This window comes from Eutrigla gurnardus (genome assembly GCF_963514095.1).
Source record: "Eutrigla gurnardus genome assembly, chromosome: 6".
Classification (NCBI taxonomy): Eukaryota; Metazoa; Chordata; class Actinopteri; order Perciformes; family Triglidae; genus Eutrigla; species Eutrigla gurnardus.
In genome coordinates this window covers 24,057,314-24,072,701 of record NC_139920.1, presented here as the reverse complement: position 1 = coordinate 24,072,701, position 15,388 = coordinate 24,057,314, and the positions used below count along the sequence as shown (strand labels likewise).

Sequence of the window (15,388 nt, the reverse complement as noted above, 5' to 3'; positions counted from 1 at the left end):
TGCCGTTTTCTTGTCCTTAACTGGCTTAACTCAACTTTCCTGTCCGCCTCATTTGCATGCGTGTAAACAACAACAGTGTTGCACAGTTAAATAAAACTAAGCAAACTGGGACATGAGCTGTTAATGCTGTTTTGAAAACGTTGTCTTTGTTACCTCAGGAGTTCATTTCACTCGTTAAGTCTGTTTAATTTGGACGTTTGCAAATATTGCTACCATACACCTCAGCACACAGTGAGACTCCAAATGTAGTCATTTATCTGGATGTTATCAAATATAAATGGAAAGGATGCATGCAAGAGATGATTTGGATTCTTAATATGTATATTAAATGCAAAGGAAGGATAGTTTGTGTCTTGTCTTGTGGCTAAGTGCTGCATAGTTCAGAGAAGTGCAGTCCTGGACTTCATTTGCTTAAAGCCTTTTAGGAAAATAAGCAAACAGAAGAACACCTCCGAGGCAACATGCTTTGTTTAAACATGGATATAGCATGTTAAAATGAGTAGGGGAAGGGGGTTATAACCGTGCATATGTGATATAATATATCACTTGCTAATACGTTTCATCCAACCTTCATGTTCAAGTCAGATTTTCCATCATCCACATGTATGTTGGAATAGGTTTTTGTTTGATGTAAATCATTAATAATGAAAATTTTCTGCATTCTGCAAAAATGTATTGATTTCTCCTGCATCAAAGACGTAAAAATATGAATATTCTACAAGCGCAGACATCAAAGTAATGATGATTGTGTGATTAAAATCATCAATTCAAACTACGTCCACGTTATTGACGATCCAGATGGTTATGATGGTGATAAAGCAGGCAGAGATGAATAAGATGTACAAGCCGAACAGCAGACGATCAATGACTATTCCGATCATTTGCCATTCCTCTGAGGTGTTGCTCCCCTGTAATCTGTTGTCCATCTGGAGGCGGATGGCCGCGAGATCTCTGCCCAGCGTCCTCAGTTCATCCAAGACTGGCTCTGGTGGGGGTTTGACTGGTGGCGTATCACCAGAGAGGCTCTGAAGATCTCTTGGACAGATGAAGCTGGCATTCGTTACTGTCAAACAAAAAAGTACTGTTTACAGACAGAAAAAGGAAGGGAGCACCTAATCATCACAGTATACCACTAAGTTGGGGGAGCAGCCGGAGCCCTACAACATCCGACCTCCAGCAGGCTACTGGTGTGCATGTTTCTGACTGAACTGCCAGAAACAGACTCAAAGCCCAGCACTGTGCAGCTCCACTGGCATTTGCCAGAAGTTTGTGTAATGAGCCTGGGGTTCCTCCTGATGCAGTGGAACCTGGGTTCCTCCTGGTGCCGTGGGTAATGGGTTCTTTCTGGCCCTGGGTTCCTCCTGGGGCAGTGGACCATGGGTTCCTCCTGGGGCAGTGGAACCTGGGTTCCTCCTGGGGCAGTGGACCCTGGGTTCCTCCTGGTGCAGTGGGCCCTGCGTTCCTCCTGGTGCAGGACAATGCCCGGTCTCATGTTCCCAGAGTGTGTAGATTGTTCCTGGATGATGAAGGCATTGATGCCATTGACTGGCCCTCATGCTCCCCTGACCTAAATCCAATTGAGCACCTATGGGACACTATGTAATATTGCTACGTTATATATAATTCGATCAGTCTTTTGTACTACTCAAATAATTTTTTTTTTTCTTGTACTCCTATTTTACTTCAGAGTCAGAAGCTTTTGGAACAAGCCGGTAAGCCAGCCTTGAATAGCATTATTTACGACATACAGTAACTATAGTAACTCCACATTCGATTCACTTTTCTTATAGTCATTGTCAAGAGTTTCGTACACGATGCAGTAGCAAATCCTCAACAGTAGAAATAATAATGAAAATAGATATATGATGATAATGGTATACCTCCAGCCGGTCGTGGAAGGGACACTGTGACACGGTTGCTCTTCTTTTTTGGAGGGAGACAAACGACGACGGCCAGATATCGTAACACAAGGACACTGAGCCAGTTGGGCACCGCGCTGTAATGGCTGGAGCTGAACTGGATGTTAGTGATGAAGACCGTCTCCAACAGGCTGCCCACCATCAGAGCGAGACTGATCAAGAAAAAAACGTCTATCGGGCACAAAAAAAGGGAATGGTTAAGACCTAAAGAGATGATTTTCATTTAAACGGGTAGGGACATTTACATTTTAAAACGGCAATGAGGCCAGAAGTAATCATCATTAATTAGGTTACAATTCAGTGGACAGTGCAGGAGAACCACCTTTACTAAAATTATAAATAATATGAAATAAATAGCATGACATCCATTTGTTGGGGTTGATTTAGACTGTTTAAATCCACATATATCAGAGGAATAACTCTCACTGATGAGAGGAGTGGACTCCCCGGTGACCGGCAGCAGGTCGTTCATGATGAGCAGGAAGACGGTGTAGCCCAGGATGAGGGTCATCTTGAAGGCGGACCGGTCCACGCTCTGGGGGGGCAGCAGAAAGCTGAAGAGGTCCAATGTGATGAGGAAGCAGCTGGGGATCAGGAGGTTCACCACGTAGAGGAGCGACCTACGTTTCAAAATAATCTTGGCACGAGAAACAAGTAAACATTTTTTAGGAACTTTTAAAGGAATGTAGTACAAAAAAGGATGTGGAGGTCTGTCTGGACGGATAATAAAGACAAATATTTTGTATGATACAAAATGGGATGTTTCCTCAATGGGATGTTTTTCCTTAGCAACTATCATGTTGTTCCCAAAAGATGTACAGGTTTTAAGCATATGATAATCTCAAAAGGTGCAAAAAATGGTGTGAAAAGCTGCGTTAAATGTAATGAAGAAATGTAGTAGTGCATACAATAATTACTATGTTTCTTTTTGCAAATTTTACAAGCGGGAACACACTTCATCATTTCAAAGATCAATCACATCAAATTGACAGATACTCTACACAGTGTTTATCTATGGGACCGCAACTGGTTAAACGGTGGTATAAAATACTTGCATACATTGTAGGAATACAGGTATACACAATACAGAAGGAAATTAAATAGCAAAAAAATAGCTTACATAGTATTTGATCTCGGAATAGCTTCCATCACTTATGTCCAGTGTAAATGGAGCAGCTTTGATATCTATGAGCTCCCACTCCCCTTGGGTCTCTATCACTCGTCTGGACTCCGCCAGGACCTGTTCAGCTGTGTTGCGTTGAAACATTTTGATGTCTCCAGCTGGAATTACATGAAATAAAAAATTGTAATAAAACTCAAGTGATGTGTACAAGTACACACTTGCCATAATTAGGACTGATTAGGACTGCAGGGATCAGTCGGCGTAAAGTCCTCGGTTTAGTATTTACCTCGGTTTTCGATTTGTTTTGTGCTCCATTATAAAATGACAGCCTGCATAACTTAAATGACATGTTCAATTCGATTTTCTTTGGAGGAAAATATATAAGATTAATCAGTATAATAGTTGATACATTAATCAATACTAAAATAAGTATAGTGGCAGCCCAAGCCATAATTATAATACAGGTGAATGTGAGGTGGACTTTCAGTACTTTTGACCACATTTGATTTGGTTATTGTAATGTATTTTGTGCAGGCTTACCAAAGTGTAAATATGATCCAAAGGTCAGCGAGCAGTTCTGGATATCGAAGGGGAAAGTGTAGATGACTAATCTGCAGGAGCTGACCACTCTTATCGGCCTATCATCAAAAACACGACCTGTGTTGTACAAGTAGACATAGGAAGTCTTGGGAGATTTGTCCTCGTCCATGCTGGAAAAGAATAAAATTGAGTTTAAAACAGAAATGTTCCACTCAGGTGACACTTCTCCTTTGTTTCTGTAACTAAAAATCCCTTTTTCAGTTCCTATTTTTGCTGTTTCTATAGTGGACAATTGGATCACACCAACCATAAAAATTTAAGTTGTTCAAAGGTGCAACCAGCTATTTGTGTTGAGGGAGATGAGGTCTGTTGATGGTGTGACTCTTTTTTCTAATGAGTGAACATCTTCACATACAGAACATGATTTTTACTTACAACTCTGCAATATGGACATCTGGGACCCAAAGGTTTTCCCGAAGGATGGAGATTCTTGTAGTTCCACATTCCTTCTCATCCCAGCTCAGTCCCTCGATGTCCCACTCCTGCATTAAAACAGGACAACACCAATGGGATGTACAGATCACAACCAACATTTTTAGCTAAGCCACTGCATACTTGCTGGATGATTTTGTTCCCTTGCGAGATAGAAAGCTGGAAGAAGACCGTTGGACCACTATAGTTTTTAAAGGCATGTCAAAAGAATACGGCTAAAATACTGTCAAACACGCCATGAGAAAATGTCTAAATATAATAAACACATGTAGCTAGTTATAGTCAGTTCTACCCGTGCTTTCTTTTGGCTGTACTTTTTGCATTTGGCTTTTTAAACTGTGAAACAAATACAAATATTTAGATTTGTAAATTACCAAACAAAAATATTTATATGGCACTACCTCCGTATGTTGGACGGCAAAATACAGAATATGGACAGCCTTATACCTTAGCAGAGAAAAATATAAGGAGTATCATTGCAAAATGGTATTTAGTTAAAAAGCACAAAAAAAGAGACCATCATAATGAGGCATTGCAATATTTTAACATGGTCAAGATCATGCTACTTGGCCATCAATTTTCTCATAAAAATTTCTGGCATATGGAACAAATAATTTCATGAGTCAGGCTCTTATTGTATGTTTCAGCATTATTTTCTCCACACAGTTTTCTTCAAAAAGTTTTGAGATACAATTTTCAATTCATACGTTTTGTCAGTGTACTGAAAACTTACCAGGATTTGCCATATCAATGTTGTCAAGGCCTGGGCCTTTTCATCCTAGAGATGAGACATTTATGATTATTTATGACTAAAATTGACATATAGGTTCTTGGTTTGAAAAGGTTGTCACTCACCACTCCCAAAACTCCCACCAGAATCACAGACATGGAGATGTTCAATGAATCTGAAACGTTTTTTACAGGTCGCAGAAGCTTTCTAGGAAATAATTCCCTCTGCAGTTCAGCAAACAAGGATTCGGGAGTCGGGCTGCTGCAGTTCAATGCTGCAAAACAACCTGAGTTCATGAGAAGAAAAGATAATTTCATAAGATTTACCAAATAAATATATATTTTTAATTGATTTACAAAAACATTAACATGATTTGTCACGAACAACCACAGAACAACACTGAAACATACATAAATACAAAACCAGACCTATACTTCCTAATAAACACAAACTCACAATGTACGTCATCACAACACATATCAGCAGGCCTAACAAACTAAATGAATAAGAAAGATTAAAGGTTCAAATGAATCCTTTAATAATAAAAAATGGTATCAAAAAAGGAAGGAAATGTTTGATCCATAAACACACTTCATAAAACATTCAATCTTATATGGACAGGGAAATTATGTGAATTCTATCATTACCGTATGTTTTTAAAACAAATTAAATAGAAACTTCTTGACAGCCTCCTCCTTCAATAAACCTTTTCCATCTTTTCCTATTGTTTAATGCCAACACTTTAATATGCATTATATCCCCCCAGAATAAAGTAGCATTTAATAAACATTCTAAATTGATTGAAATTAGTTATATTTTTTTAATTTGAAATGTGCTCAAACATATGTCCAATTTAATTGGGTATTTATGTCATATAGGAAGAAGTATAAATTGAGCAAAATTTCAATAACATTGGAGGCCATCTGTGTTAATCTGTAAATAATGTTTGACCGAAACACCACTTTTTTCACCAACTTTTTGTGTTTTCTGTTCTGTGATAAACTGTTTTAATGAAATTATTTTTATCATGGTTGCAACTTTTTGCACCTCAACCATTTCTAGCTGTGATGAGTGAAATTTAGCACTTACATTGTTTAGTGATTATTGGTGAATATTAGCATTATAACACACTTTTAACATGCTAAACCTCAGCATGCTAGCATTGTCTTTGTGAGTGTGTTGGCATGCTGACATTAGCATTTAGCTCAAAGTAATGTAACATCACAGAGCTGCTAGCATGGCTGCATTCTCAGTATGTTGTACTTATCTCAGCTTTAATTGCTGGTTCGTTAAAAGCTGTTTATATAGTAAAATAATGTTTTTGTCAATTTTGTTAATTAGCATTAGCATTTTTTAATGAAAAAACAAAACAAAACATAAATTATTTTCCATAACTCGATGCAAACTGGTCACAGTGGTCACACAATTACAGTCTGGGATATGTCAATGATTAGCAAAAATATTGATTTTGATGCATTATTTTGTGTAGTGTCAGATTAAAAAAAAAAAAAAACTCACACTGTGACCCTTAGAGGACAAAAATGTCTGTGTCAAAAAAGTGCCATAAAATCATTATGTATTAACATTTTTATCAAGCTTTTTTTAAATTTCAATCCTTCAAAGACATGAAACTGAGTGAATGGAAAATAATGCCATGAGAACAACTTGCTCTGGTTCATATGGTCATGCACACCCCTATAAAGATGCACACATCCTCACCACACCCCCCCACACATGGGCGCGCGCACACACACACACACACACACACTCTCTCTCTGACAACTTTTTCAACAACACACACATCATCGGAGTTGAATATATTCGCTCAAATGTCTGCCAGTGCTCAAAAACACATGGAGGAACTAAGGAATATTGCATGTTTTTTCCCGATATCCCAAAAATGGGAAAATGGCTCAATCTGTTGGAAAACAGTAAAAACTACAACTTTGAAGTTTTGACTTTAGAATAAAAACATAAAAGAGAGATTGCATGATTTTATGCTGTAATGGCAGTGGGATCAAACATTGTAGTTTTCCTGGTTTCATATTGTTCTCCTAAATTGCTGAGTCAGATTTGTGTTTACAAATCTAAAACTGCATAAAAAATAAAAATGCATCACAGATTAAAATACTCACATACACCACTCTCTTACATCCATATCTACACACCCACATCATTTTTGTTACATACATGTATTCCACTGGCCTGCTATGATCTGTAATACAACAGACAATGAATATTTGGAAAAATTAGGAATTTCCTCTGTGTTCCCAAAATAGGAAAATGGCTTTATCTGGTGGAACATAGTAAAAACTACAATTCTAGAGCACAAAGTCCAGAATGACAAAAAAAAAAAAAAAATCATGACTGTAGGCTATGCTGCAATAGCCCTGGGGTCAAAAATGACAGTTATAATTGGTTTGAATGGGGACTTTTTTTTTTTTGTCTCTAAGGGTCACAGTGTAACAAAAGTGTTTACACAGTGTATTATAGACATAGTATAGAAGGTTGAAAAAAACAATAATTTCCCCCAAAAATACACCCTTGGCATTTTATGCCATATGCGTTAACACAGCCGAAATGTTCGTAAAAACAAAAATGAAAAGGACAAAAACGTCCCCAAGGGTCCGGGTTAAAGGGACAGTTCACCACAACAACAAAAAAATAGTTTATCTTGTGAGAAGTTTCATGTAAAACTATGGTTGAAAGAAACTAGTTCTTACATGAAACTGCTCACAACAAGGTCTGTGAATTATCATCGGTTCCGATTTCTGGAAAGAGACTGTTGTTTTTTCAAACTACTGTTTTTGGTGCTTTTGAGCACAACAAGCTGGATGCAAATATAATTACATTCAGGAGAAGGCAGACATCTCTCTGGCTCATATATAAAAAAAACGAAGCAACACCAAAAACAATCTAGATTGAGAAATATCTTTACAGGTAAGAATAATGTATTTTTGGAGGTAAACTGTCCCTTAAAAACATAAAAAAGGGTGATTTAGATCAAGAATCTGCCAAACAGTGTTATAAAACTCCTATCCAGTCATGCATAGTATGTTGAAAATTAAAAGCAACAAACATATAGCCACCATCTTTTAAACATTTCGCTAATCCTTATATTGTCAATATTCTGTCTTCCTTACCGTGAAGCAGTGAAAAACAAATGAAAATGCGCCCGGCTGACTTTACCTCCGTCATCTTGTCTGCTCTACTCTCACTACTCGTTACTCAACTCAATTACTTTCAGAACTCATTTTCAAAGGCCAATGTCAACCGCCTGAACAATGCTGTGTCTCGTTTCTGATTGGTTATTTTCAGTCCCAACTCTCAACTTTTCTTCCTGATTTTCTTGTGTGCGTGTCATGTTTGTCAAAGTAAAAACAAACACACTTTCACACTGCTCTTTGTGATGTTGTTGTTTTAAGAGGACTCGAGTTGCACAAAATTCAAACGTGTATAAAGTGTCTATCTATTTCAGAATTTTTGTGTGCTCTGCACTCAAATTCACACATTTATCAACTTCAACTTTTTGTTTGTCGACTCTCTCGTCAAGTCAGTCTCTGTACGTGTTGCTGAAGATCCAGATACATGCGATGGTGATAAAGCAGGCGGAGATGAAGATGATGTACAAGCCAAACAGCAGACGGTCAATGACCGCCCCAATCATTTGCCATTCCTCTGAGGTGTTGCTCCCCTGTAATCGGTTGTCCATATGGAGGCGGATGGCCGTGAGATCTCTGCCCACCTTCCTCAGTTCATCCAGGACCGGGTCTGGTGGGGGTTTCACCGGTGGCGTATCACCAGACACGCTCTGAAGATCTCTTGGAAATGCCATGGTGGTATTCATTGCTGGATATGACAAAAACAATAACAACAAAAAATCAAGTAGTGTTATTAAGTGTGACACAATTTTGAACAAGCCAGTGCTAATATGAATGAATAACTAACACATGCTATCCATCCATGGGAGGATCAAGGTCTCACTCACATGCTGTTGGCTGTGGGCAGTGGCGGACTGGGACTAAAAAACAGCCCTGGACTTTGACTCGGCCCAGCCCACAACGGATGCGCGAAAACTCAAAATACTTAAATCTTAACCCATGATATTTTTACCTTCTAAATTATAGCATTATCACTGTTGACTAAAAGTTGTGTTAAGAGCATAGTGTAAATGCTTTTTGTACAGTCAGGTGTTTTGTCTTCCTCTGAGCGTGGTAAGAAAACAACACTTCTAGGCTGTGACTGTCTGATTTGGGGCGCTCAAAGTAATGCAGGGTAGAGCTGGAGTGAGTGTCATCCTCTCTATGCTCTACCTAAATAAACAAATGAAAGAATGGATTTTAAAAAAACAACAGGGTTTATGTATTATGTATCATCTATTCCATGCAATCTTAAAAATTGATTTATTACTTACTAATTTTAATTAGTTTGTGCAGAAATTACTACACAAAAATGGTTCAACTACTTTTATTAAATATTTAATAAATAACTGTAATAGTTTTGTTTCATTTCTGGTAAATGTAGCAACTTGAAATAACATTTGCTAACGTCAGATTACCTAGCAAGTAACCCTAATTTCCCCCCTTTCATACTTACATGCCCTGCACTTGTCTGGGGAACTTCCACCAGCTCATGCATCTGTCCCTCATCTATCTGTCCCTGTGCTGCGGCTGCAGCCTCAGCCTCAGCCTCAGCCTCGTCCTGCACAGCGGTCTGGCTCTCAGAACTGCAGGCGCCGCCTCCAAACTTGCTGCTGCCGGCAGTTGCTGCACTGCTGCCGCTGGCAAACATTTCTGTGAGCTTCCGACATTTGGATGCTTCGCTCTCTAACTGCCTAATTTTTTTTCCCTCACCTTCTCAGCCCCTTCTTTTTCTTTCCTTTTTTTAGGATTAGCAACAGTATCCATCTCTAGTCTCTCCCATCTGCACTTGCACACGGCTGAGTGACGAGTGAGCTTGCGCATCTATGGGCCTGCAGGCGCATTGTTGCCACCTATCGGTCTGGACATGGAACAACAGTAGATTATAAGAAAGAGAAAAAAAAAACAAAAAAAACACTGACGGCTGCACAGCGGCCGGCCCGGCGGCCGTCCTGCAGCACCGGCCGTTCTGGTATTCTCCAGAACGTCCAGATGGCCAGTCCGCCCCTGGCTGTGGGGTTCCACAAGGATCAGTGCTTGGACCCATCCTATTTATTCTCTACATGCTCCCCCTCGGTAAAGTCATCAGACGCTTCGGGATATCATTCCACTGCTATGCTGATGACACGCAATTGAACGGACACTTATCCATCACCATCAACAGCATCACCTCTCTCCATCCTCACTGCATGTCTGGAGGAGATAAGGGCGTGGATGGGACATAACTTTCTCCAGTTGAACAGCTCGAAAACCGAAGCCATCCTCATCGGTTCCCCTCATCAAATTCGAAACTCCTCCATAAATTGCATTACATTCTCTGGCAAGGACATCCCTCTTTCATCAACAGTCACTAACCTTGGTGTCAGGCTTGACCCCAATCTAACCTTTGAGGCCCACATAAATCACCTCTGCAAAATCTCATTTTTCCACCTGAGGAATATAGCCAGACTTCGTCCCACACTCACTCCACGAGATGCAGAGAAGCTCATCCACGCCTTTGTCTCCTCCAGACTTGACTACTGCAATGCACTTCTCAGCGGGATTCCCGGCAAGAGCATTCAAAACAGCGCCGCTAGAATCCTGCTGAAAGTACGCAAATATGACCACATCACACCCATCCTTCACTCGCTACACTGGCTACCCATCTCCGCCCGGATCGACTACAAAGTCTCCCTCCTCACATGCTACACTACGATATTATTGTGGGGAGTAAGCTAGTTAGCCTGGCATGCTAATGTCCGTAATTGTTGTTTTATTGCGTTTCTCACTTGTGCTGTTGTTTTCATGCCCCCGTTCCGGTGATAGCTGGTGGCCAGATGGATTCTGTTTTTTAGAGGCAATTTCTCCAAATTTGGCACAAACGTCCAGCTGGACTCGAGGATGAACTGATTAGATTTTGGTGCTCAAAGGTCAAGGTTACTGTGATCTCACGTCTGTCCCATTACCGCAAATTCGATACATCAGGAACACCTTAACATCCTGATAATGGAAATTCAACGATCGGCTCATGTAAAATCAAACCATCCCTAATGACAGCTCAAGTCCATTGTCCAAGATTATGTCATAAGAACTTTATATACCGTAAATCCTCTCATATAGGCCCGGGCCTTTATTTGCTCAAGCGCATCGCGGCCTAGGCCTTTATTGGAAGGAGGCCAGAATTAGAGACAGGCCCCTATTTCTACTTGAGCAAAATGGACAAACAGTAAAAGATTTTCGATAGCTTGCGGGAGGCGGCGGTGCCACGTCTCTCGACACTCCCCGCGACGCGAAGGCATTGCACGGCTTCTTACATACCGTAAATCCCCTAATATAGACAATGGGAAGCGTGGAAATAACGCTGCCTGTGGACACTTGCCCCCGCCTCCATTAGAGACCGGCCGTTATTTACCTCCGCCAACAGCGAGACCGGCCAATGTTAGAGACCGGCCGGTAATAGAATACAGGTATTAGAGGATTTATGGTAAATAAACATACCTGCAGCAGGTGGTTTAAGGGAGACTGTGATGCGGTTGCTCTTCTTTATTGGCGGGAGACAAACGACAACTGTTAGATATCGTAAGACTAGGACGTTGAGCCAGTGAGGCACCGCGCTGTAATGACTGGAGTTGAAGTGGATATTAGTGACAAACACCGTCTCCAACAGGCTCACCACCATCAGAGCAAGACTGGCCGTGAAGAAAACGTCTGTGGGGAAACGAAACAAAACAAATGAAGGAATGGTTAAGAAATATGGAGATATTTTCCATTAAATCGATATCCATCAAATCTGTCTCATTCAGCAGTCCTGCAATAATTACGTATGTACTGTAATGTTCAGCTGCTGTAGAAAGGTTGGTGGTGCAATTGCATTGCACCTTGCATGGCGTTCTTCTCGATAAGAGCTGCAGTTTGACTAATTTTAACTAATGATAATATTTCCAGCGACAAGCACATAGGCTGTAAAATCTATATATTTATCTAATGTAATTTTGATGGTATCCATTACTGCTGCTGCTAGGGCTTTTACCATTTAACAAAAAACATTTACAATTCTTTTTTTACAGTGTGGCCATGTTAATAGGAGCTGTAGGCTCATTTTGAAATCAGAGGAATAACTCTTACTGATGAGAGGAGTGGACTCCCCGGTGACCGGCAGCAGATCATTCACGATGAGCAGGAAGACAGTGTAGCCCAGGATGAGGGTCATCTTGAAGGCGGACCGGTCCACGCTGTGGGGGGGCAGCAGGAAGCTGAAGAGGTCCAATGTGATGAGGAAGCAGCTGGGGATCAGGAGGTTCACCACGTAGAGGATCGGCCTACGTTTCAGAATGATCTTGGGGACGACGAGAAACAAGTACAAACTTTAAGACTTTAGTGAGACAGGAATATTGACCTCCTCCACCTGCTCCCATAAAACGTATTCTGTTGTAGTTGCTAAGGCTTTTGATGCCCCCCCCAGACCTTAACTGTACCCCAAGAATTCATCACAGGCCCCCCTTTGTTCACTGTTCACATGCCTCCACTAACAAATGTTCCATAAAAAAACTAAACTAAATAATCTCACTACCACGTGTTCGCCCACTACAAATTTACACAAGCATAGCTGGCAATACGGGACGTGCCTTACTGAGACCCGAACATGACATGACATGGAAGTGGACATGAAAGTGTCACAGATAAATACCGGTATTAAACACAGAATTAAATTAAAACACTTACATAGTATCTGATCTCGGAGTAGCTTCCAACAGCTATGTTCAGGGTAACTGGAGCTGCTTTGATATCTATGAGCTCCCACTCCCCTTCGGTCTGTATCACTTGTTTGGACTCCTTCAGGATCTCTGCAGCTGTTTTGCTTTTAACCACCGTAATGTCTTCAGCTGGAATAAAAAAACAAAAAAAACAACCTGTGGTTCCATATTACATGCCCAGTCTGTGGGAATTGAAGCTTGTTGTCTTCTGCAAATGAGTAGAAAGATGTCTGTGTGAAAGCTGAGTTCATGGCAGACAGGCCTGGAGATATTTAAATTGTTGATAATGCATAATTGCTGCCAAAAAAATATTCAATTTAATGACAATTTTCAGTGTACTCAAAGTAAATTCCTGCCATAATAATGGAACTGAATGTGAGGTGGGCTTGCATTTCTGAGATCAGCAAGTCCAGTTGCCTATGTAAAAGCTTTCAAAGGTTTTTGTTTTTTTGCGCAGGCTTACCAAAATGTAAATATGATCCAAAGGTCATTGAGCAGTTCTGGACATCGAAGGGGAAAGTGTAGATGACTAATCTGCAGGAGCAGGTCAATCTGATGGGTTTATCATTGAAAACACGACCTGTGTTGTACAAGTAGACATAGGGAGATGTGGGAGATCGGTCCTCCTCCATGCTGGAACAAAAAATAAATAAATAAAATTAAGTAATTCACGTTAACTCATAATTATTTTATTGGTCTCTATAACTAAGAATGAATTGAAAAATATCTTGGTGTTATTTCTAATATTTATAATTGTATGAGTTATAATGATTTGATCAATGGAAGCTTACAAACAGCTGTTAAGTTGTGGAAAAAAAGAACTGCAAGATACTTGTGTTGAAGGAGATTTATTGATGTAATTACAGACTACTACACTATTTTAACTTACTGCTCCGAGACAATGACATCTGGGATCCAAAGCTTTTCTCGAGGAAATGAGACTCTCGCGGTTCCACATTCCTTCTCATCCCAGCTCAGACCCTCGATGTCCCACTCCTACAGTGAACATCACAACAGCCATTATAACAACTTTAAATCAACGGATGTGTCTGGTTGGATTTAAGTTTTCTTGTCGTCAACCATTCCCAAGAAAATAACACAACCAATATATAGATGATACTAACAAATATTTTCTGTGTTGCAAAAGTCTCAAATGGTGGGTTGGACCTTCTGGGTTCTCATTCAGTCTTAAAGGAGGCATATTTTGGGCAGCCGTAGATTTTTTTTATGCTCACAAAGTAATTGTCTTTTTAATTTTGTTAAAATTCAGAAAGTTTGCATTTATAATAGAAAGTGCTTTAGTAGATTTATTTAAAAATAAATTTAAGTAAACTTCAAGAACACACTTCCTTTCATAAGAAAAAAATGAGTTTCATTCCAGTATACCATTTAGTTACCTCATGTTGAAAAACAAAATATGCACAATCACCATAAGACATCGTTATGTTTTACATAATCAAGATTATGGTCACCATACATTTTCTCTAAAAACATTATTAAAATATCTGGCACATAAGAGAAATATAAGTTCAGTGCTTGATCTTGTTGTATGTCTCAGCATTTTGTCATTTTCACCATTTCTGAACAGCTTCATGTTTTTTTAACAGTATGAAAACTTACCAGGACTTGCCATATGAATGTTGTCAAGGTCTGGGCTTTTTCATTCTGAAGATGAGACATATTTATGATGATGAATTATATACAATAAAGGATACTTTTTAAATTATGCATATTTATGGGCAGGCACGAATAGATTTTTATGAACTCACCACTCCTAAAATTCCCCTCACAGTCATTTGGACGGATACGTTCAATGTATGTGAAAAGTTTTTTAATGGTCGCATTAGTTTTCTATCGAATAGCTCCTCCTCAAGTGCAGCAAACAATGAGTCAGGAGTCGGGCTGCTGCAGTTCAATGCTGCAACAAAACCTGAGTTCAAAAAGAGAAAGACAGAAACTAAATTCACGACAGACCAAAAATGTATTTTTCTTTAATTTTTCTCAAAAGCAGGTATTACTTTGTATTCTGTATAGAAAGACTGAGTGAACTGTTCAACAAAATACTTCAAAACAGTGACACACATTGATCCATTCAAAATTCAAACTATCATCACACTATTACATGCTACTATTATTTGGTTTTCAGTAGTCTGTTGTATTAATAATTGATGACAGACTTTACTGCATCGATACAGAATTGTTCATAGAATTGATTATTTCTCCCACCTCTACACCTAACCAAAGGAAAACAGACTAATGTGCTTACATCTACAGAAACCTGGCTTCATCATAGCATCCTGCTGTTTATAGTCCTTCTAATTCAAATTGAAAATATTTTCTGCAGTTATTGTGTGAGGTTGTCAGCAGACATGTGGCAAACCAACCCAATGGGATTTTTCTTAGTGTAGCTGGTGATTTAAATCCTCAGATCTGTCCCAGTTTGGATAATCAGACCATATATCCTTATTTTCGCTGTCTACTACCAGCTGTTCTACAGGACTGTTGTTGAATAAACGGACTCACTCTGCAACTATAGCTATCAGACTTTCCCTCTAAGCCCACGGGCAGTTTGAACCCCTCCTCTCCTGCAGCGTCGGTCGCTGGAGCCGTAGGGCTGTGTGCTCAGCTGCCTTCTGCTCACGCTCCACGCCCACGGCTACCAACGCGTTTTGCATTACAGTAATCGAGTCATCACTTTGTTAGTGTAGGAC

At 39.8% G+C, this 15,388-nt stretch overlaps 1 protein-coding gene across 1 annotated transcript; it reads right to left on the bottom strand.

The window, feature by feature from the left end:
- Positions 1 to 767: 767 nt before the first annotated feature.
- Positions 768 to 14,473, bottom strand: LOC311014461 (uncharacterized protein; the record flags this gene model as incomplete). The annotated part of the gene is made up of 18 exons (XM_084011083.1): positions 768 to 1,063; positions 1,162 to 1,410; positions 1,881 to 2,090; positions 2,346 to 2,556; positions 3,040 to 3,200; positions 3,583 to 3,752; positions 4,018 to 4,124; positions 4,808 to 4,852; positions 4,930 to 5,090; positions 8,393 to 8,653; positions 9,412 to 9,604; positions 9,867 to 9,955; positions 11,422 to 11,631; positions 12,049 to 12,259; positions 12,646 to 12,806; positions 13,141 to 13,310; positions 13,567 to 13,673; positions 14,447 to 14,473. 18 exons carry the CDS (start codon positions 14,471 to 14,473, stop codon positions 768 to 770), a joined length of 3,039 nt encoding a protein of 1,012 aa, XP_083867209.1.
- Between the last annotated feature and the right edge of the window lie 915 nt (positions 14,474 to 15,388).